Here is a 24151-nt window from a genome sequence, read left to right on the forward strand (position 1 = left end):
ATATTTTCAGAATATAGGTCATTCACCACCTTGGTTAAATTTCTTCCTAGGTATTTTATTCTTTTTGGTACAATTGTAAATGGAGTTGTTTTCTTAATTTCTCTTTCTGCTAGTTCATTATTGGTGTAACAAAATGCAACAGATTTCTTTATATTAATTTTGTATACTGCAACATTATTGAATTCATTTATTCTGATAATTTTCAGGTGGAGTCTTTAGGGTTTTCTCTGTATAGTATCATGTCATCTGCAAATAGTGGCAATTTAATTTTTTTTCTTACTAATTTGGATGTATTTTCTTTCTTTTTCACCTCTGATTTCTGTAGCTTGGACATCCAGTACTATGCTGAATGAAAGTAGTGAAAGTAGGTTTCTTTGCCTTATTCCTGATCTTTTTTTTTTTTTTTAAATTTTTATTTGACAGACAGAGAACACCAGTAGGCAGAGAGGCAGGCAGAAAGAGAGAGAGGGAAACGGGCTCCCTCTGAGCAGAGAGCCCAATGCGGGGCTCGATTCCAGGACCCTGGGATCACGTCCTGAGCTGAAGGCAGCAGCTTTAACCCACTGAGCCACCCAGGCGCCCCCCCTTATTCCTGATCTTAAATAAAAGACTTTTTCACCAGTATGTTAGCTGTGGGCTTTTCATATACAGCCTTTAATATATTGAGGTATGTTCCCTCTAAACCCAATTCATTAAGAGTTTTTATCATGAATGGATGTTTTATTTTGTTAAATGCTTTCTCTATTGAGATGATCATATTATTTTTAATCCATCATTTTATTAATGTTGTGCATCACTTTTTCTTTTTTTTTTTTTTTTTTGCAATTATTGAATCATCTTTGCATCCCAAGGCTTTATTCTTAGGATGCAAGGATGATTCAATAATTGCACTTGGTAAGTGGTGAATAATTCTTTTAATATATTGTTGAATGTGATTTACTAGTATTTTGTTGAGAATTTTTGCTCCTATTCTCATAAGGGACATTGGCCTATAGTTCTCTTTTTTTAAATTGTGTTTTTATCTGGTTTTGATTGTCAGGGTGATGCTGGCCTCAGAGTACATTCAGAAGCTCTCTTGCTGCTGCTTCTTCTTCTTCTTCTTCTTTTTTGAATATTTTGAGAATAGTAACAATTTAACTTCTTTAAATATTTGGTAGAATTCCTGTGACACCACCTGGTCCTGAACTTCTGTTTGTTAGGAGTTTTTCAGTTGCGGATTCAATTTTGTTACTATTAATTGGTCTGTTTTAATTTTCTATTTCTTTCTGATTCAGTTTTGGAAGATTGTTTGTTTCTAGAAATTTAACTATTTCTTCCAGGTTGTTCAGTTTGTTGGCTTATTATTTTTCCTAGTAGTTTCTTAAAATTCTTTGTATTTCTGTCATATCATAAGTTACTTCTCTTTTGTTTCAAGTTTTATTTGGGTTCTTTTCCCACTTTTGTTTTCTTGATGAATCTAGCTCAAGTTTTATCGATTTTACCCTTTTAAAGAACCAGATCTTGGTTTCACTGATCTTTTGTGGTTATTTAAAGATCTTTATTTCTGCCCTGATTTTTATTTTCTTCTTTCTACTAAACTTTGGGTTTGTTTTCTAGTCTCGTTAGGTGTAAGGTTAGATTATTTGACATTTTTCTTGTTTCTTGAGGTAGGCCTGTATTACTACGAATTTCTGTTCTTTTTTTAAAGACTTATTTATTTTAGAGATAGAAAGAGCCAGGGGAGGGGCAAAGAGAGGATCCTAAAGTAGACTCCCCAGGAGCATGGAGCCAACTTGGGGCTCAATCCCAGGACCCTAAGGTCATGACCTGAGCTAAAATCAAGAGCTGGATGTTCAACCAACTGAGCCACGCAGGTGCTCCTAAATTTCGCTTTTAAAACTGCTTTAGTTGTGTGCCAAAGATTTTGGCGATTGTGTTTTCATTTGTCTCCATGTATCTTTTTTTAAATTTCTCTTTGATTTCTTCACTGATCCATTGGTCATTTAATAGCATGTTGTTTAGATTCCACATGTTTGTATTTTTTCATTTTTTTCATGATTGATTTCTAGTTTCAAACCCATTATGGTCATAAAAAATGATTGATTTCAACCTTTTCAAATTTATTAAGCCTTGTTTTGTGGCCCAACATGTGATCTGTCCTAGAGAATATTGCATATGAACTTGAACATGTATTCTGTTGGTTTTGTATGGAATGTTCTGTACATGTTCTGTTAAGTCCATGTGGTCTAATGTTTCATTCAAAGATACCGTTTCCTTTTGATTTTCTGCTTGGGTGATCTATCCATTGATGTAAATGCAGTGTTAAAATATCTTACTGTCAGTTTCTCCCTTTATGCCTATTAATATTTGCTTTAAGTATTTAGGTGCTCCAATGTTGGGTGCATAGATATTCACAATTGTTATATCCTCTTTTTGGATTGATCCCTTTATCATTCTGTAATGTCCTTCATGGTCCCTCATTATAGTCTTTGTTTTATAATCCATTTTTTCTGATATAAAAATTGCTACATTGTTTTTTTTTCCCCATTTGCATGGAATTTTTTTTTCAGTCCTTTACTTTCAGTCCATATGTGTCTTTATCTGAAATGAGTCTCTTGTAGGCAGCATATGGATGGGTCTTTCTTTTTTAATCCATTCAACTACCCTATGTTTATTAAGTGGAACATTTACATTTTCTTTCCCTTTGGACCTTTATTTTTTATTAATTTTTTTAACACCCAGTGCTCATCACAGCACATGCCCTCCTTAATACCCATCACCCAGTTACCATTTCTCCCTACCCCTCTCCCTTCTGTAACCTTCAGTTTGTTTCCTGGAGACCAGAGTCTCTCATGGTTTATCTCCCTGATTTCTTCCCATTCAGTTTTCCCTTTCTTCCCCTGTGGTCCTCCATGCTATTCCTTGTGTTCCACATGAGTGATGCCCTATGATAACTGTCTTTCTCAGCTTGACTTACTTCACTCAGTGTAATCCCCTCCAGTTCCATCCATGTCGATGTAAAGTTCTCATGGTTGGTAATATTCCCTTGTATATATGAACCACATCTTCTTTATCCACTCTTCTGCTGAAGAACATCTCTCGTATTTCCACCATTTACATTTAAAGTAATCATTGATGGGTATGTACTTACTGCCATTTTATTCATTGTTTCCTGGTCACTTTTTCCCCCTCTTCGGTAGTCTTGCTATGTGTCTCTCCCGCTCTCTTTTCTTATGATTGATGACTTTCTGTAGTGTTACACTCTTACTTCTCTTTTTTTTTTTTTTTTTTTGCATGTATATTATAGGTTTTGGGTTTGTGGTTAGCATATATATATATATATATACACACACACAACTGTCTATATTAACTTGATAGTCACTTAAGTTTGAACACCATCGAAAAGAACTTTTTTATTCCCCTTTCTATATCCTATACATATGTTGTCCCACTTTACATCTTTTTATTTATAATTTTCTTCTAATTATGACCTTTTAATTTCCATTCAAAGAAGTACCTTTAACATTTTTTGTAGGCCAGTTTAGTGGTGATGAACGTTTTTAATTTTTGTGTCAGAAATTCTCTCTCTCCTTCAATTCTGAAGATAACCTTGCCAGGTTGAGTATTCTTGGTTGTAGGTTTTTTTTCTTTCAGATAGGCCTGGATTATTCTGGGGTGCTTTGTGCCTGCACCACCTTGGTGAGAAGGCTGGCTATCTATAGTGATTGCCAACCAGGGGTGTCATGGTATGTGCCATGCTGGGCCCATCTTAGTGGGATAGCTGAAGCTGGTGTGGGCTAGGTGCCTGGGGCTCACTGAGGCAATAGCCTCCAGAGGGTGCCCAGAACCCTAATCCTACTAATGTTATCATGGTGGCAAAGGAACATTAACCATGGTGCTCATCAGCCTCTGTGACCTACAGAATTCCATCAGCTCCCCTACCATTTGGCAGTATTCTAAGGTTAGCTCCTTTACATTCCAATGGATCCTTCAAGCCGTGGCTTTTTACCTGCACCCCAGAGAATCCGGGGCTGGTATGGACTCAGGGCCCAGGCCTTCCTGAAGTGGCAGGCCAACTATCATGCCAGAACTCTGTTCCCATCTGTGCTGTCAAGAAGGAAGGAGAATGCAGACCATGGTACTCACCAGCCAGTGCAACCCTGAGAAAGTTGCAGCAACTCCTCAGTCATTCGGCATGTTCTAGGGCCAGTTCCTTTATATTCTATGTGGTCTTTTAAACCATAGCTTTTCTCCTCACCCATGGCAAATGAATCTGCTTAAGGTCCCTCAATACCATTCTTCCCCTCTGACGTTTCATTAAGGAACATTAAGGAAGGAGGATTTCCTTCATTATCATGTCTCCACCTCTTTTGCCAACACCATCTATGTGGTCTTATCTTTTGCTGTACAGAAGTTGTTCAGTCACCCCTCAGTTCTTCAGGAGGAATTGCTCTATGAAGAGGTGTAAGTCTGGTGTATCCAGAGAGGAGGAAGACGTAGGGTCTCCCTATGTCACCATCTTGATCCAGAACTCCAGATGTTTTCGATTTACTTTGCCCAGATCCATCACAAGAAGCACTAACTACAAGAGCTACACATTATGAAATGTTATTACTTAAATCTAAATGACCCTCCCCCCTACCCCAGCCCCGAGCCATAGGCTGCAGAATGGATGCTTTGTCAGCAGGCCTGAAGACAACATTCACCTCATTGTCCAGCTCTTGAGTGACCAAGTACATTGTCAATGAGCAGTAATGTTTTGAAGAATCTTTTTTCCTGAGTATTGGTCTCAACAGTGGGCATCAAATATTCAGGACACCATGTTGTAAACATGTGCTATCATCCAGGCTTCATTGTTCCATTTATGCAGCACAGGCAAAGTAGATTTAACATCATTCTTAAGGGCCCACGGATTTCCAGGAAGGTGAATAGGCATTGGATTCAACTTAGTCAACAGTTGTATTAGCCCCTAACAAGAGTTTCAGCCTGTGCTTTGAAACTTTGAAGTCAGGAACTGACTTCTCTGTAGCTGTGAAAGTCCTAGATGGCATCTTCTTCCAACTGAAGGCTGTTCATCTACATTGAAAATCAGTTGTTGAGTGGAGCTTCCTTAACTCTCTCAGGTTCATTAACTCTCTCAGCTCGATCTTCTGGAGAACTTCCCGCAACTTCTCCATCGGCATCTGCTGCTTCACTTTTCTTTTATGGAGGAGGCTTCTTTCCTTAACCCTCATGAGCCCACCTCTGTTGGCTTCAAACTTTCCTTCTGCAGCTTCCTCACTTCTCTCAGCCTTCACAGGATTGCAGAGTTAGGACCTTACTCTGGATTAGGCTTTGGCTTAAGGGAAAGTTAGGGCTGGTTTCATTTTTCCAGACCACTAAAACGCTCCATATCAGCAATAAGACTTTTGCTTTTTTATCACCCATATGTTCACGAGAATAGAGCTTTTCATTTCCTTCAAGAACTTGTCCTTTGCATTCACCAGCTGGCTATTTGGTGCAAGAGGCCTACCTTCCAGCCTATCTCAGCTTTCAGCATGCTTTCCTCACTGAGCTTAATTATTTCTTGCTTTTACTTAGTGATAGATGTGTGATTATTCCTTTCACTTGAACCCTTAGAGGCCCTTGTTGGGTTATTAATGGGCCTAGTTTCAGTGTTGTTGTGTCTCAGGGAACAGCGACCCCAGCCTGAGGATGAGGAGAGAGATGGAGAACAGTTGGTTGGTGGAGCAGTCAGAACGCACACATTTCTCAGGTAAGCTCCTTGTCTTAGTTGGGTGTGCTTCATGGCACCCTAAAACAGTTGTAACAGTAACATCACAGATCACTAGAACAAATATAAAATAATTAAAAAGTCTGAAAAATTGTGAGAATTACCAAGAATGTGACAGACATAAGCAGTGGTGTTGGGAAAATGGTACCAATAGACTAGCTTGACATCTGGTTGCCATGAATCCTCAATTTCTAAAAAATGCAGTATCTGCAAAGCACAAGAAAGTGATGTGTGTAAAAGGAAACAGGCCTGCACTGAATAAAGCCCCTCAATAAGAAAAATGTGCCTAAGGGCCCAGCACTCTCTGACATATAACACCTATAAGCCCAGATTCCAAAGGCTTGACTTTGATTCCATTCAGTAATAAATAAGTAATCTTAGCAGACACTAGAGGAACCAATGGTCCATGTGTGCCCAGGACTGAAGGGTCAGCAGAGTCACTAGCATGACAGGATGGTTGGTTACCCTAGAGATCACCTCCTCTTGCTACCAAAATTCTTCTCTTAGAAATGAAAATGTTTAAATACAGTGAAACCTGAATATAAACCATATTGCAAATTCAAAGATTTCACTGTAACAATACACTTTGTGCCTGTGGTGCTATATACCATTTTTAATAGTGTGCATTTTTCTGGGTCTTGAGCCTCAAAATGTTCCTGTTGGAAAAGGATCAAGACAGATTTTAAGCATCTACATCCCCTCCCCCATAACATCCTTTGTGGACCAAGAGGTAGGATTGCCTCAAGGTTACCTGGGTAAATTGGGGTAAGCCTCAAATACAGGCCAAAATGTGCTGTCTTTATCCATTATCTTATATGAGGCCTAGAGTTCAGGTTCTAGTATTCTCTCCCAGCACCTTACAACCTCTCCAAGGGACAAGCCATCACTTCACGTGTCATTGTCCTAAGAGAAGCAGAAGGATACCTCTTGGAAATGCCAACTGCCAGCAGCTCTCTGGGGACTGCCTGGATTTTAATCTCTGCTTCATCACTAACTTTGTGACTGTGGGGACAGTAAGCAAATGTCCCTCTGATTCTCCATTTCCTCATCTGTAAAAGGGGGTTTAAGCCTACCTGCAAAGTTGGGAATGAAGATAGGACATCAAACCAAAAACCCAAACCGTCCAAGTGCCTGACATGGAGGACAAAATGAAGATGTTATAAGTGCTCAAATTTGAACAAGTAAAAACCTTAAGTTTGTGCATATTTGTTGAAACACACAAATATACACACATGCTTCAGAATGTGTGGTCTCTACTCCCAGAAACAAAAAAATAACCTTTCTGTTCAGAAACATTTCCTTTATATAGAAACACAGTATTCATTCAGTATGCATCCCATTTTTGACCATCTGATTTGAACAGGTTCTCTTCTCCCGAGGCATTTATTTGAGAGCACACCATTGCAACATGTAATTATTAGCATCACCATTATTGTTTTGCACACTTGATACCATGTTTCTTTCTCCCACATAGAATTACTACCCAAGAGAAGTCCCTGAAAGGAACCACAGCACATTCATAACAAAGTTAAAAATGATCTTCAGATTCAACTAAAACAGTCTGATTTCATCAGCTGCAAAATCAGAAAAGTGAAAACCAGCCCACGTGTCATCACAGCCATGATCATTCACACCTCTATGAAATGAGGGGAGCAAAGAGAAAAATGTCTGTTGCTTCTTACCAAGCTTCTATATAATTTTAAATTACCTTTTTTTTTTTAAAATTACTTATTTAAAAGACATTTTGCTGCCTTTGGTGGTGCAAACATTTGGGTGTTTCTCAAGGCCATCCCTGGGCAAGGCAGAGGGCGCATGTGAAATGGAAAACAGTAGCCCTTCCTAGACTCCTGGGGTACGCGCACAGGAGACTTTCTGATTTCCAATCTTGGCTCAGTTCAAAGAAAAAAGGGAAGCGTTCTATCCCTGTGAGGAAAAAAAAAATGCAGCCTACTTCAGGGCATGCCTTTCAGTCCATTAAAGTGTTCACAGCAAGTCCTCCTGGCTCCTCCCTGCAGGATCCTCTCTTCCACGGTCTTCTGCGTAGTCGCTGTGCTCAAAGGGTCTGCAGCTTCCCGAGGAACAACTGTGTCTGGCTGGGGTATGTTCTGGAAGACAAGCTCTGTTGGCAACCACCTTCTGCCTTCTGGAGCAGATGTCCGGGTTCCAGGGATGGGAAATCATGCCAGAAAAGCAAAGACCCAGCAGCCCAGAATGGCCAGTCTCTGTCTACAAAGCCGGCACAGTCTCCACACCACTCAAATGTCCTCGGAAATATTAAATCAACTGGACATGGCTGACTTAATCGTATAAAAGGCTTTATAAAATACTCCCTGCACTTAAAAAAAAAAAAATGCATGTAAACATCACTTCCAAGTCCCTGGCGAACCCTTAGTCTTTGATCTTCTCTTTGTGACATTTTGCAGTTTTACTTGCTCAGCTTCCTTGGAGGGATCAGTCTTTTTTTTTCTTATTAATGGAGTTCAGAGTCTGAGGCTGCCTCTGGATATGAGCGTGTGGTTTGATTGGCAGAAAGAGTATTATCAGGAGACTTATGATGTGTAAATAAAAATACATGGACCTAGAATAAAACATACACAAAAATTAAATTGCACACAAGGATACAAACGGGAAATGTCACATGCGTGTGATCACACCATCTGCAGTCCAGCAAGAGATCAGCTTCAGTCCACACCGCGGAAACCTCCAGCAGGTGAGCAGGCCACAGACGGGCCAAAGCCACAGGACTGGGTATAGCAAACTCATCAGCCTGTCTGCAGACAGACACAGTACTGTCCTGCTGCCAGAAGCAGACAAAGAACATTAATCCCAAGACAGTCAGAATCCCCTAATACTCAAAATATATGAGGATACAGGAAAATGCAAAGCCTATATTCTGTTCCCTAGACACAAACACAGCCTATACTTTAGCTGATGTACTCAAGCATAAGGGGTTCTTCTTGTGTGTGTTAGGAGCCAGAAGAATCCAGATTGTCAAAGCTTACTCCATAACTCTGAAAATCGCTTTCATCCAAACTAATAAGAAACAAGTGTTGCTTTTGAGTCTGTGGGACTTTTATTGCGTAAATGTGTTCAGCACACTGAGCACAGAGTAGACCATACTGGGCGTATCTGTAAATGTAATTGATTAGAAACAGCTTGCATTTGTACAATTGTTCTAGATCCTTTTGGAAAGGCTGACTTAGGCTTTCTCCAATGCTGTTTGAAGAGCAAGGAAAAAGTAATGTTAAAAGGAGGGGAAAAGACCCACAATGGATTCATGTATCCTTCCTCAGCTTCTGTGATCAGAAGGTCAGACACATTGGAATCCGATAATTTACTTATCCCCTAAACTTCGCCCAAAATGTCTGAAGAATAGTCAAGACTTCTAACAGAAGGGAACACATCTTCACTCATTCTCTCAATAAGCATTTACTGCTTTGGATGTACAAAGCATTAAACGAGGATCTACAAAAAGGCAAAGCCCCCATCTCCTCCTTCAGGAGGATGGGAAACAAGACAAGTATACGAGGTAAGGGTATACTTTCCCCCCACTGAGCTGGAGGACAGGTTTCAAAACCCCCAAGTGGAAGTCTCAAACTGTGGATAGTGCTGAACCCTCCATAAACTATGTTAGCCCTACATGTACCTACCTATGGTAGAGTTTACGAATTAGGCACAGTACAAGATTAACAATAACTAATAATGAAATAGAATAATTATAATCACATACTATGAAAATGTGGTCTCTTCTCTCTCAAAATCCAGTATAGTACTATACTCACCCTTCTTGTGATGACGGGAGATGATTTAAATTAGCAGCGTGGGGCTATGCCTGACCTTCTGACCAAATACATCAGAAGGAGGATCACTGGTCTCCGGAGAGCACATGACCATGACTGAAACCATGGAAAGTAAAAGTGGGCATGAGGGGCTCCCAGAATCGAACCAGCCCCAGGTAAGTGAGCAACTCTTTTATTGTCTAAACCAAAACACAGAGAATGAAAGAGTTCCACAGACAGACACACTGGCTCAACAGGTGTAAAGTAGGGTTCGCAACAGGCATAAATTTCAGCCTGCACATCTGTATACTTTGCTCTTACGTTTTGCCATAATCTCTCCTATGTGACCAGAGCTACACTGGAACAATTATGTTAAAGCCACATATTTTAGGAGTCAAGGGAAAAATATTTCAAACCCCTGGCAAAGTTTAGAAACCTATTCTGACCCACCATATTTTTCTAAAATTTTAAGACCTATTTTATCTTTTTATTATGGAAAAACAAGATGTATGGAGCACGCTAGGGCTGATCTAGGTACTCCAGATGCACAGATGAACAAGGCACAGTTCCCACGCTCGAGGACTTTGTTATCTGCAAAAATATCTGTACAAATTCTAACATCCTTGCACGTGAATTTAAGGGTCATATACTTAACGTATGTAGTTTTGCTTTTCAAAAGGAGTTCATAGCAACATTCTGCTATGGACTAAATATGGTATTTGGAGAAGTAGAGCTTGGAGAGGTAATTTGGTTGGGGTGAGGCCCCCATGATGGATTAGTGCCTTTATAAGAAAAGAGAAACCAGAGCAGAAGCTGTCCCTGTGTGTTTCTATCTCTCATCTCTCTCTGCCAAGTCAGGGCACAGTGAGAAGGCAGCCTTTCTTAAGCCCAGAAGAGAGCTTCCACCAGAAACTGAATCTGGGGCGCCTTGATCTTGGACTTCCCAGACTCCACAATGGTGAAGAAATTGTTGTTGAATTCACTCAGTCTGTACTTAGTCCTAGCATTCTGAGTGAAGACAGGTTCTTTCATAACACATTGAAGTGCTCACTTGGGACTCATTTACAGCTTAGAAGAAAGAAGATTAGGGAGGAATTTAAAGTTATGAAGTCCTGATAGATTGAAAACTGACGACGTTTAAAAATAAAGCATGTCTGAAATTGAAATGTTAAGCAGCGGAGGACAGACTGAGCAGCCGATTTGCATACACCTGTCATTCACTGCCGGTGACACAATTAGCCCCCAGTGGGGAACAGATCTGGAATATAACCAGACCTACCTCCACTAAAAGATGATTCCATTTTCATTTCTTCCATGAGATTCAGTGATTGTCTTAAGAGATGCTGAAAACGCTTTTTTTTTTAAATAAAGATTTTATTTATTTAAGAGAGAGTGAAAGAGCACAAGCAGGGAGAGCAGGAGAGGGAGAAGCAGGCTCCCTTTTGAGAAGCCATCTAGGATCGCCTCTGGCAACATGTGACTTAAAATTCAAATTAATTAAGAGAAGATAAAACTGAAAATTCAGTTCCTCAGTCACACTAGCCACATGTGCTCATGGCTAATATGTCAGATGGCATTTCTGTCATTGCAGACACTTCTAGGGGACAGAGCTGGTCTGGATAGGGAATGACTGCGTGTGAAGAGAAACGGAAATCTCCTTGGGTGATCTGGATTGGATCTGATTCTTCCCCTAGAGCCCCCAAGTGTAGGAACCAACACGCTGTCGTCCGTTACATGCATGTTCTCTCACACAAATCCCTATTTAGCCTGATTGTCCACCAGTAACATTCTTCCCAAGCAGCTTCTCCCGAAGAAACATTCTTTCTACTGTTCTTGCTGTAAAGGAACTTTGGGTCTGAAACTCTGGTCCAACTGTGTGAGTTTTCTTCAATTACCCACTCTGAGTTTCCACTTCCTGCAAGGATAAACAGGGACCCTGACCCCTGCTTCTCTCTCGCCCAGCTCACTGCTGGTTACCACAGAGTCTACCCTCTGCCAACACTCATGGCACTTGGGGCTTCAGTGCCAGGCCTCCTCTAGCACAAGGGGCCTGTCTATGCTTCCCTGATCTGGAGCGCAGTGCCGAGTGCTCCGGCTCGCCCCCCGCCCCCCAGCCTCCCATCCTCACACACACTATGTCCATCTTCACGCCTCCTCTGTAGCCCAGGTCTTAGCCCAAAGGCCACTTTCACCCCAAGGCTGCCCTGGATGGCCAGTCGGGAGTCTGATCTTTGTACCATTCACTCAGAAAATGATTGCAGTGAGTAGTTATAAATCGGTCCGTTAATGCCTGTCTCCTCCATCAAACTAGCCTCTCCGTGGGACCAGGACTGATGTCTCTTTTGTTCTCACCACATTCTCGCCAGCTTCTAGAACGGTGCCCAGCAAACATAAGGTATGAAATGGTGTTGAGTTGTATTTGGTCATTTCTGCTACCACATGAAAAAAAAAAAATCACCCACTCGGCAGTATCACGCCCTGAGAATACTGGGGCATAGCCAGGTACGACTTGCTAGCAAGAGCACTAACAAAACCAGCTCCGTGTGAAAATGTAGACCGGAAAGGGCAAATATTGGCCGGAGGTCACAGCTGCAGCAGATAAGAAGATGGAGCTGTGTGTGAGTGTGCCTGCCCTCAGGGTGAGCATGGAGGGGGCAAACCAGCTGAGAGCCAGGGCAGAGCAGGTGCGGGGTGGGGGGGCAGGGACCACCTCTCAAATGAGGGAGCTCAGTGGAACGGGGTACTGACAGGGGAGATCTCTCAGAAGAGGGAGCTCATGAAGGGAGGCTACTGACAAGGGGACTAACTCTCAGAGGTGGGGGCTCAGTGAAAGGGTAGGGGGAGGGGGAATAACTCTCAGAAGAGGGAGCTCAGTGAGGGGGGGTACGGACAGGGGTTTAGCTCTCAGAAGTAGGCGCATAATGAGTGTGTGTACTGACAGGGAGGATCTCTCTCACAAGAGGGAGGGAAGTGAAATGGGGGTGGTGCAGGCAGAGATCTCCCAGAAGAAGGAGGTCAGTGAACGGTTGTTATGGACAGGGGAACATCATTCAGGAAAGGGAGCTCAGTGAAGGGGGTTACTGACAAGGGAATATCTCAGAAGAAGAGCTCACTGAAGGAAGGTACTGACATGGGGGTATCACTCAGAAGAGGGACCTCAGTGAAGGGGGTGTAGTGACAGGGGAATATCTCTCAGAAGCGGGAGATAGTGAAGGGGAAGGTAGTGACAAAAGGGAAATCTCTCGCAAGAGGGAACTCAGTGAAGCAGGGCTACTGACAGGGTGAATACCCCTCAGAAGAGAGAGCTCGGGAAGGAGGGTACGGATAGTGGGATACCTCTCAGAAGAGGGAGCTCAGTGAAGGGCAGGGTAGTGACAAAGGAGAAATCTCTCAGAAGAGAGAGTTTAGGGAAGAGGGGGTAGTAGCCAGGGGGATACCTCTCAGATGAGGGAGCTCATTGAAGGGGGGGTACAGAGATGGATATTTCTCAGAAGAGGGAGTTCAGTGAAGGAGAGGTAGTGATAGGATGTCCCTCAAAAGAGGGGACTCAGTGAAGGTTGAGTAGTGACAGGGAGGGTCTGGAGAGGGGGGATATGTGATATATCTGTATAGTGAAGTCTATGATTTCTTATATATAACAATTATAACATATATAAGAAGTTCTTATATATATAAGTATCTGAAACAGTGAAGGGAGGGTATGGAGAGGAAGGATCTCTCTCAGAAGAGGGAGCTCAGTGAACAGGGTTACTGACAGGGGTGAAATCTCTCAGAAGAGGGAGGTCAGTGAATGGGGTTACTCAGAAGAGGAGTATCTCCAATAGGGAGCTTCCTGAGGCGGGTTAGCTCTCAGAAGAAGGAACATAGTGTACTGAAAGGGAAGATATCTCTCAAAAGTGGGAGCTCAGTGAAATGGGGGTAGTGCAGGAAGATATCTCCCAGAAGAGGGAGCTCAGTGAAAGGAAGGTACTAATAGGGGGGATGTCTTTCAGAAGCGGGAGCTCAGTGAGGGGCGTTATGAATACGGGGATATCTCTCAAAGAGGGAGCTCAATAAAGGGAGGGTACTGATGGGGGGGGATAGCTCTCAGGAGAGAGAGCTCAGTGAAGAGGGATAGTGATGAGGGGTTATGTCTCAGAAGAGGGAGCTCAGTCAAGAGGGTTAGTCAGAGGGGGAATATCTCTGAGAGGGAGCACAGTGACGAGGGTTACGTAGAGGGGAGTAGCTCTCAGAAGGAGGAGCACAGTGAATTTGGGTACTGACAGGGAAGATACTTCTCAGAAGAGGGAGCTCAGTGAAGGGAGAGTACTGAGAGGGGGATATTTCTCAGAAGGAGTTTAGTGAAGGGAGGGTAGGGAGAGGGGGGATATCTCTCAGAACAGGGAGCTCAGCGAAAGGGGTTACTCAGAGAGGGAATATCTCCAATAGGGCGCTTAGTGAGGGGGGTTATGGAGAGGAGGGAGCGCTCTCAGAAGAAGGAACATATCGAGCGTTAGTACTGACAGGGCGGATATCTCCCAAGAGGGACTCAGTGAAAGGGGGGTGCGGGGTAGTGCAGGAAGATATCTCCCAGAAGAAGGCGCTCAGTGAAGGGAAGGTAGAAACAGGGGGGATGTCTTTCAGAAGAAGGAGCTCAGTGAAGAGGGGTTATGAACAGGGAGGATAGCTCTCAAAGAGGGAACTCAGTAAAGGGAGGGTACTGACAGGGGGATCTCTCTCAGGAAAGGGAGCTCAGTGAAGGGGGTACTGATGGGGGGTATCACTCAGAAGAGGGAGTTTAGTGAAGGGGGTACAGTGACAGGAGAATATCTCTCAGAAGAGGGAACTCAGTGAAAGGGGTTACTCAGAGAGGGAATATCTCCAACAGGGAGCTCCGTGGGGGGGGGGGGGGGTTACGGAGAGGGGAGTGAGCTCTCAGAAGAAGGAACAGTGAGTGTGTATACTAACAGGGAAGATATCTCTCAAAAGAGGGAGCTCAGTGGAAGTAAGGTAGTTACGGGGCTATCTTTCAGAAGAAGGAGCTCAGTGAAGGTGAAGAGGAGCTATGAATAGGGGGATAACTCTCAAAGAAGCAGCTCAGTAAAGAGAGTGTATGGAGAGGGGGATATCTCTCAGGAGAGAGAGCTCAGAGAAAGGGGTTACTGACAGGGGAGTTTCTCAGAAGAGGGAACTCACTGAAGGGGGTACTGATGGGTGGAATCACTCAGAAGAGGGAGCTCAGTGAAGGGAGGTAGGGAGTGGGGGGTATCTTGCAGAAGAGGGAGATCAGGGAAGGAGAGGGTAGTGACAAAGGGATATCTCTCAGAGGAGGGAGCTCAGTAAAGGAGGGTACTGATAGGGCCACATCTTTCAGAAGAGGGAGCTAGTGAAGGGGGGTAGTGACAGGAGGGATAGTTCTCAGAAGAGAGCTCAGTGAAGGGCAGGGTAGTGACAAAGGAGAAATCTCTCAGAAGAGGGAGCTCAGGGAGTGTGGGGGAGGGCAGTAACCATGGGGTTACCTCTCAAATGAGGGAGCTCATTGAAGGGGGGTACAGAGAAGGATATTTCTCGATAGAGGGAGTTCAGTGAAGGAGAGGTAGTGATAGGATGTCCCTCAAAAAGGAGGCTCAGTGAAGGTTGAGTGGTGACAGGGAGGGTCTGGAGAGGGGGGATATGTGATATATCTGTATAGTGAAGTCTATGATTTCTTATATATAAAAATTATAACTTATAATAATGTGTGGATCGAGCCCCACATTGGGCTCTCTGCTCAGCGGGGAGCCTGCTTCCTCCTCTCTCTCTCTCTCTGCCTGCCTCCCTGCCTACTTGTGATTTCTTATCTGTCAAATAAATAAATAAAATCTTAAAAAAAAAAAAGTATCTGAAACAGTGAAGGGAAGGTATGGAGAGGAGGGATCTCTCTCAGAAGAGGAAGCTCAGTGAAGGGGGCTAGTAACGGGGGGATATCTCTCAGAAGATGGATCTCAGTGAAGGGGGGTTACTAACAAGAGGGAGATCTCTCAGAAGATAGGTGTATCTCAGAGGGGTAGTACCCTGAGGGACAGCTCTCAGAAGATACCTATCTCTCAGAAGAGGACTAACCCGGGGTTATCTTCAGAAGAAGGAGTTTAATGAAGGGGGAAGTCACAGGGGGTTATCTCTCAGAAGCAGCAGCTCAGTGAAAAGAGGGTAGGAAGAGCGGGGATATCTCTCAGAAGAGGGAGATCAGTGAAGGGAGGGTACTCACAGGGGGATACCTTTCAGGAAAGAGAGCTCAGTGAAGGGGGTTACTGACAGGGGGTGGTATCTCAGGAGAGGAAGCTCAGGGAAAGGGGGTTAGTAGATGGGGGGTATCTCTCAGAAGAGGGAGCTCAGTGAAGCAGGGATACTGACCAGGGCGATACCTCTCAGAGGAGGGAGCTCAGTGGCGGGGGGCGGGGGTTAGTGACAGGGGGGATATCTTTCAGAAGAGGGAGATCAGTGAAGGGAAGGTAGGGAGAGGGGGGATATCTCTCAGAAGACGGAGCTCGGTGCAGGGGAGGTAGTGACAGAGGAATATCTCTCAGAAGAGGGAGCTCAGTGAAGGGGTAATGACTGGGGGATATCAAAAGAAGGAGCTCTGTGAAGGGAGGGTACTGAGGGGTGATATCTCTCAGATAGTGATGGAGGGATATCTCTAGGAAGAGGGAGCTCAGTGAAGTGGGGGTACTGATGGAGGTATCTCAGAAGAGGGAGCTCTGGTAAGGGAGAGTACTGACAGGGAGGATCTGTCAGAAGATGGAGCTTAGTGAAGTGAGGGTACTGATGGGGGGGCATCTCTCAGAAGAGGGACCCCAGTGAAACAGGGGTACTGACAGGGGGCATATCACTCAGAAGAAGGGGCTCAGTGAAGGGAGGGTAGGGAGAGTGGGGCTATCTCTCAGAAGTGGGAGCTCAGTGAAGGGAGGGTAAGGATATGTGGCACATCTCTCAGTGACGGGGGATGTCTCTTCAGAAGAGGGAACTCAACGAAGGGATACTGAAGAGGACAATATCTTTCAGGAAAGGCAGGGAAGGGGGTTACTGACAGGGAAGTATCTCAGAAGAGGTAGTTTAATGAAGGGGAGGTACTGAGAGGAGGTATCTCAGAAGAGGGAGCTCAGTGAAGGGGGGGTAGTTATAGTGGAATATCCCTCAGAAGAGAGAGCTCAGTTAAGACTGAGTAGTGAAAAGGAGGGTATGATATATCTGTATAGAGAAGTCCGTAATTCTTATATATATAAGAAATTCTCATATATATAAATAATAAATATATAAGAAATATCTGATATAGTGAAGGGAGGGTATGGAGCGGGAATGGAGCGGGGTGGGGGGTGGGGAATATCACTCAGAAGAGGCAGCTCAGTGAAGGGGGCGTCGTGACCAAGGGGAAATCACTCAGAAGAGGGAGCTCCGTAGAGAGGGGGTACTGACAGGGAAGTGTATTTCAGAAGAGGGAGCTCCATGAAGGGAGGTTACTGTCAGGGAGGATATCTCTCTTAGAGGGAGCTCAGTGAAGGGGGAGCTCTCTCAGAAGAGGGAGCCCAGTGAAAGGGAGTGTAGTGACAAAGGGGAAATCACTCAGTAGAGGAGGCTCAGTGAAGGGAAATACTGAGGGGGTTATCTCTGAAGAGGGAGCTCAGTGAAACGGGAGGTATTGACAGGGGGCGATCTCTCAGAAGATGGTGCTTAGTGACAGGGGAGTAGTGACAGGGGACATATCTCTCAGAAGCAGCAGCTCAGTGAAGGAAGGGTAGGAAGAGTGGGGCTATCTCTTAGGGAGCTCAGTGAAGGGGAAGGTAGTGACAAAAGGAAAATCTCTCGAAGAGGGGTACTGACAGTGGGGATATCTCCAGAAGAGGGAGGTCAAAGAACAGAGGTTAGGAAGGAGGAGCTCAGTTAAGGTTGAGGAGTGACAAGAGAGGGTATGGGGGGTTATCGGATATATCTGTATAGTAAAGTCTATAGTTCTTATATATAAGAAATTCTTACATATAAATTATAAATTCTTATATATAAAAAATATCTGATATAGTGAAGGGAGGGTATGGAGAGGGGGGATATCTCTCAGAAGAGGAGCTCAGTGAAGGGAGGGACTGATGGGGGATACCAGCAGAAGAGGCAGCTCCATGAAAAGAGGGTATGGAGAGGCGAGATCTCTCTCAGATAGTGACAGGGGGAAATCTTTCAGAAGAGGGAGCTCAGTGAAATGGGGGGTACTTACAGGGGGATTTCTCTCTGAAGACGGAGCTCAATTTCAATGTTCTTACTCCAGAGCTGAAAGGGTTCGTGCTCCTCCCTCTGTAGCAGCTACACTCTGAGCTCCTGTTGCTGGAGACTAGAATTCTTCCGGCTATTCTGGCATCCCCCATCTAGAAACATCTGTGCATAAACCAGCTCAGCTTCCAGGTCATACTGACATAACTCCTACGAGCTACGTGGTGGTACAGAAACAGACTTCCCTAGAAATACATACTTCCCTCCACCTTCTTTTCCTATAACCTGGGTGGGAGAAACAATCTCTCCTGACCTTGCTATCTGTGTATTGAGTAGGAAAAGCAGCTCTGATCATTTCTGACCCGTGGGACAACTATGAGGAAACCCCCACTGAGGGGTAGGGCCTGTTTGCGTTGTTCGGTTTTAAAGCAGAGCAAGGACTTCAGAATAACCTCCAAAAGCCGGGACAAGCTCTCAGTCAGTGCAATACAAGTCCGAGCCAACCGAGTACAGACTATGCCAGGGGCTAGGCTGAGCCCTTTGCACGTTCTCCTCATTTCAATCCTAAAAGGGCACTTTGTGAATGAATCTACTCTTAACCTCACTTGTAGGTGAGAAAAGCCAGGTAAGAGCGTCATCACTTGCCTCAGGTCACACAACCACTTGGCTGAGTAGAAATGAGTAGAAACACACTCATTCAACCTGAGTGAAATAGCACAAGTAAGCAAGAGAATAGGTTTAGAGTTCCTCAGGCCCCCTGGGGGTTGACTATAAAGACCTGGCATCTCGGGTCTGGTCTATCTCTTCCCCTCCACCCCCAACAGCTCACACCATAAATTCTTCATGTGAACACCAGCTGCTACCCGCACCCGCCTCGGCCCTGCTCTCAGGATGCCCCCTGAGACTCCAACATAGCCTGACCCCGGGAAGAAGAAGCAAGGGCAGCACATTCACCCTCTTGAGTTTATAATCCAGACGTAGCCCTTCAAAATTCACGGTCCTAGCGTCCCTTCATTATGTCTGGAATATCCAAAGGGTTGCCCACCACCAGCTTCGCTCAGGGGTACTGCTATGTGTCTGCTGGGATCCCTCAGATAAGCAACTCCTCTCGAAGCTGTCTATGGACATTTTTACGTTGAAGCTGAATGATCCAGTTCACCAACCCCCAAGTCAAACACAGAACAGACCAGGGTAGGAATCAGCCCCTGAGAACAATGGAGACTCACTTGTATAAGCTGATGGTTGGCTCCACGGCCAACATGACGAAGGGTGCGACGGTGTAAGAGACAGCCAGCTGAGTGACCGCCCAGGTGACCACATCATATGCAACCTGGAGGGCTTTTGAGGAACGGAAGTAATGGCGGAAGTTGTTCCTCACCTGCAAGCCAAGGAAGGCAAAACCGGGGGTGAGAGGTGGGTATAAAAAATAAAAACTTATTCTGTGCATGTAGGCCATATACTTCAGGAATACAGGCGATCCAAAGTACCATTATGGTTTTTATTATTATTATAAAAATATTTATGCCCAAAGAACAAAGAATTAAGTGAAAAAATTTATTTTTTGGACCTCTCCTCAGAAAAAAAGCACTGTTTATAAACTTGGCACATAACCTCCCAAACCTTTCTCTACTCATACATTCCCATATTTGTATTTTCACTGATGGCATAGATTTTCTAGCCTTTTTTTTTTTTTCATTTAGTAATGCATCAAAAATCTTATTCCATGTCAGCAAACATTAATCTGATACACTTTTAATTATGGAAAATTTCATTTTCCGATAATTAATTTGTAGGTCTTTTGACATACAGAAAGAAACCTAATTCCCAGATCCAAGAATCAAAGGCACAGCTAAAACAATGGCACGCTCTGAGGTAGGTTAAAAACTTCTTCTCGGCCCCAAGTTCAAGAGAGAGCCAGAGCTCCCTCCAGTGGGAATGCATGAGTGTATCAGAAAGCCCATAAGACATTTCATTATTGAGTTCATTCTCCTGGGAAGCCTATCAGTCCTCTCCACCCTCTACCTAACTCATTTGAAAAAATATTTCCAGGCCATCCAAAAGAAAGGCTTGATATAAGTCAATGCTTTTATACCAGCTGAGATCACAGAGCTAAAGACATCTTCAGGAATAATAAATCTGGATATATTAATAAAATTCTCTTCCTTGTTTTAGTGTGTCCTGGCCATTTGTTCTTTACTTTTATAATCTAGGCAGATGAATGGCAGAAGAGAAAATGTGTTCTGTTTCCCAGGTACAATACATACTTTATTCAAAAAGTACACTGATCAGCATAAGTTGTAATCAATTATCATTGTTGTTCACACATATATTCCGGCAAACGTTCGCCTAACTAAAATGGGAATTCCGCGGGGAAGGGACTCTTGTTCACTGCGGTATCCCAGTGCCTAGAACCTAAACTGGCACATAGGAAGGCCCTGGAAATATTCATAGAATATATGAATTAAAGAATGAGTGAATAGCTCTGTTGGTGCTCCTAAATTCACACCCAAAATAGAGTTTGACAAATGTCATTAAAAATTCCTGGCATCTGAATAAGGAAAGCCACGATCATTTTCAAATTGCGACTAAATCAAATACAAAACCTTATTTGACAGTCAGAGCATGCGGAGTTGCAATTTCTCACATACATGCTCATCTCATTCTTTAAGGGTAGGTATATCTTTTATGTCTTTATCGTCCTGCTCTATACTCAGCAGATGATAGGAACACTCTAGGACAAACTGAAGGCTACCCCAAAAACCTAGAGAACCAAATTTATAAAATCCACAAAGAATTTTATACAAATTTACTGGATCAGGCCTGAGAGCATGAAAAGTTAGAGCAATCTCTGACAACACAGTTCCAGTGGTTACAAGTTTACCATCTGCACAGACTGTGAATTATTTCTAAACTTAGGCTAATGAACTAAGAAATTAAGAGGACTATAATCAAAATGAAGCCTATAGAACCCCAATTACTAAGTGGTTCAGTCAACTGAACATCCAACTCTTGGTTTCGGCTCAGGTAAGATCTCAGGGTTGTGGGATCAAGCCCCACTTTGGGCTCTACGCTTAGCACAGAGTCTGCTTGTCCTTCTCCCGCTACCTCCCACCCCCACTCACGCGCTCAGATGCTCTCTTTTTTAAAAAGTTTCCATCTTTTTAAGGTATTATACATTCATTACTCCTAAAATTCTTTTGCTTTGCAAACACCATCTATAAATAACATGTAGATAGTTCATTTTATGGCCCACAATGCCTATATATCAAAGTATTTCTCTAAGGGTGAATAGATGATTAAGGAAAAGCTCCTACAACCAAAAGAAGCTTACCGTTCTAGCTGCTACTGTGACGAGGATTCCAGTTAAGAAGGTAAAATAGTATCCAGGATAGACACCATGCCACAGGGCAGACAAGAAGAAGGTGAGCACCGTGGGGTACCAAGGAACCCGTTCATAGCACACTCTATGGAGAGGAAGGCACGAGTTACAGCTCAGACCAGAAGCGTCTACCTACGTTTGCGTCTTCAGGCCATCCAAAAACCATTTGATCAATTCTCTATCAGGGACTTTCAATACAATCCCTGCAGCCTGAACTCCATGTCCTGAATGCTACCAAACAGGCCATTCACAGTCCAATCATTTGGGGAAAAGAATATGAAGTTTCAACCTTTGATGTGTGTGGAACTAAATGATCTAGACACCATCATATTATATCTAATAATTTAATTATATAAATCTAATACATGTAATAATTATTTAAATCTAATTATATCTAATAAAAGTCCAAGTGGTCACTCTATGCCTTATAGAAGCTTATTCCACCAATACCCTAATCTATCATGAATACTTATGGTTAAGTGCCACTGGCACTAAAAATTTTTATCCGGATAGCATCTTTAGAAGCAGATATGCTCATCTAATCAAAATTAATTCATCTTTCCAACCTGGCCCCTTTGCCACCGAACTAGCCACCACAGCAAACCTTTTCCTCTCTCTTGGCAATGACTCTAGCACAAAATCAGTGTGTCAGCTGCATGACTTTTCAGATCTTACAGTGTCCATGGGATTTCAATCCATGAATGTGCTTTAAAAAGTGATATCGTGAGGGTTTGGAAGTTGTCTGCAGATAACCTGAAGATCTTTGACCCTTGGTGGTTTATTAAAACAAATTCAATCTACAAATCGCCAATGGCATTATGTGGTTTAGTAAACAAGAGGACCCAAATACAAAATACAATCGGAATTCAAATAGTAAACACCAATGCTGCTCCGTATGGGTTGTCAAAAGTAACCGATCTGAACCCAGATTAGAGATTATGGCTCCCTTTTCATACAAAGAATGCATCTCGGGGGAGAAACACGGGACTGGGATGCCCCTTGCAATGTTTCGTTAAAATGGGGTAGTTTGCCCAGGTATTGGTTTCTTACACTCTTTATTGTTAGTACAAAGAAGATACTTCCTTTTCTAAAATGATTTTTTAATATTTTTTTAATTTATTATGTACTCGTGTATGTTCAGTCATCTTAGAACATAAACTCCTAATGGAGATGGTAGGATTCTTGGTACACTGGGATTACCCAATATACAGAAATAGAGTTTTATGCTAAAATTATTGTTAAAATACAGGGCTCCTGTGTAGCTCGGTCAGTAAAACATCTGCCTCCAGCTCAGGTCATGATCCCAGGGTCCTGGGATCAAGTCCTGCACTGGGCTTCCTGCTCAGCAGGGAACCTGCTTCTCTCCCTCTCCTTCTCTGTTACTCCTCCTGCTTGTGCTCTTTTGCTGTCAAATAAAAGCTTTAAAAATAAACTACTGACAAAATTGATAGTAATAATAGGTGCAAATTTTCCAAAACCGCATGTTCAGACCAACTTTCAGATCACAGTGCATGAGCTTACTTTGGAGTTGTTACTATACCTTGTCTCTTATCCCCACATTGTGACCTGTGAAAAACACTATGGATCAAAAAGAGGATCTCCAGCCTGATAGTTTCATACTCTCCCTGCACGCATAAGATAGGAATACACAGGAGCTGGAGTTTGTTGCTTCGAGCATAGCATATTACTAGTTCTATACTAAGTGAGGTTTCCAATTTTGGAATGTGTAGAGAAACAAAAGGACAAAAACATGAACAAAAAACACAAAGTGAAAAAGCATAACCATCTGGGATACCACAAAGCCTTTAATGCTAGGTGTAAATGGAGATCATCAGTGATTTGATGCTGACATTGACCCTGTTTGATGTCTGAGCAATGCACCCTCCTCTAGGTAAGAGCCCAGCCCTGGAAACGGTCTGTTGGGGCTCTTCTCTAGTCCTCATCGGCTGTGTGACTCTGGGCAAGTGACCTAACCTCTCTGTGTTTCGTTTTCCTCATGTGTAAAGTGGGGCTAACTATTAACCTCCCGTGGGATTGCTATGAATAGGAAGTGAGCAGCTGATACCCAGGAACAGCACTAGGAAGCGATCCGATAAAATAAATACACTGCACTGTGACCTCCTCACATCACTGCTTTCCTACTTCTCCACTTCCAGGGCATAGACGTTCATACAAAACAAAAGTGTCGGGTGACCGCATCATGGCTGGCAGAGCAGCCGGTCATCTGGTGACTTCCATCTAAACCTATCCCAGTGCCATGAGGGATGAGGTCATTTGTATTTTCCTTACCGCTTTAGCCAAGTCGCTGTCTGAATATTCCAGTTTTCTAAGTACATTTTGAAACTTGTGGCAGTCTAGAAAGAAGAAAATAACACCTATCATTAGCTTTAAAAATACGCCAAGTAATGGAAAGTCATCCCCAGAATTTCCCTGGCAGCCAGAGATGTGCTATTTCAACGGAGACTCCTCCGTCAAGAGTAAATCAGCTGTTCCATCCTACGCAGTAAAATTTTCCGGTATTTGTAAGACTGACTTTGCACCAGAACTTGGCTTGCAAAGTCTTCATTTCCCTCAAAATTTATTTTCAAGTTATAGGAAGACTGCAGGAATGTCCTTTAGGTCGTTCTTCCACTCTGGTTAAAAAAAAAAATTTTTTTTTTTTTTTTAAAGTCATCTGAGTTTTAAAACTAAACAGTCTCAAAGAGGCTTTGCCGCAGGAAAAGTTTAATCATGTCGATTTAGGGCCTTTCCGGAGACAGCCTAAAATTGTCATCATTCGCTAGGTAGCCGTCTATAAACTAGGTCTGTCTTGTGAACTTATTCTACAAATAGCCACTCAGGTTCAAATGTTTCCAGTTGTATTTAGAATACAACAATTAGAATTCTAATATTTAGGATATTAGAATAGTGTGTGATTTCATACATGAAGGGGTCTCAGTACAAAAAAAAAAAAAAAAAAAAAAAAAAGCAAACATCACCCAACTGGCAATGATTCAGGTACCAAAGAAGAGAGATTCTAAAATAAGC

At 43.1% G+C, this 24151-nt stretch overlaps 1 protein-coding gene across 1 annotated transcript in view; it reads right to left on the reverse strand.

The window, feature by feature from the left end:
• Window positions 1–7031: 7031 nt before the first annotated feature.
• MBOAT1 (membrane bound glycerophospholipid O-acyltransferase 1) overlaps window positions 7032–24151 on the reverse strand; it is a 108918-nt gene continuing 91798 nt past the window's right edge. The window contains exons 10-13 of the mRNA XM_082730997.1: window positions 23414–23478; window positions 21077–21209; window positions 18972–19123; window positions 7032–8330 (exon numbers count right to left, since the gene is read on the reverse strand). Coding sequence (XP_082587123.1) covers window positions 8204–8330; window positions 18972–19123; window positions 21077–21209; window positions 23414–23478 — 477 coding nt within the window. The 3' untranslated portion in view covers window positions 7032–8203. The remainder of the gene's footprint in view (window positions 8331–18971; window positions 19124–21076; window positions 21210–23413; window positions 23479–24151) is intronic.

This window comes from Mustela nivalis (genome assembly GCF_964662115.1).
Source record: "Mustela nivalis genome assembly, chromosome: 5".
Taxonomy (NCBI): domain Eukaryota; kingdom Metazoa; phylum Chordata; class Mammalia; order Carnivora; family Mustelidae; genus Mustela; species Mustela nivalis.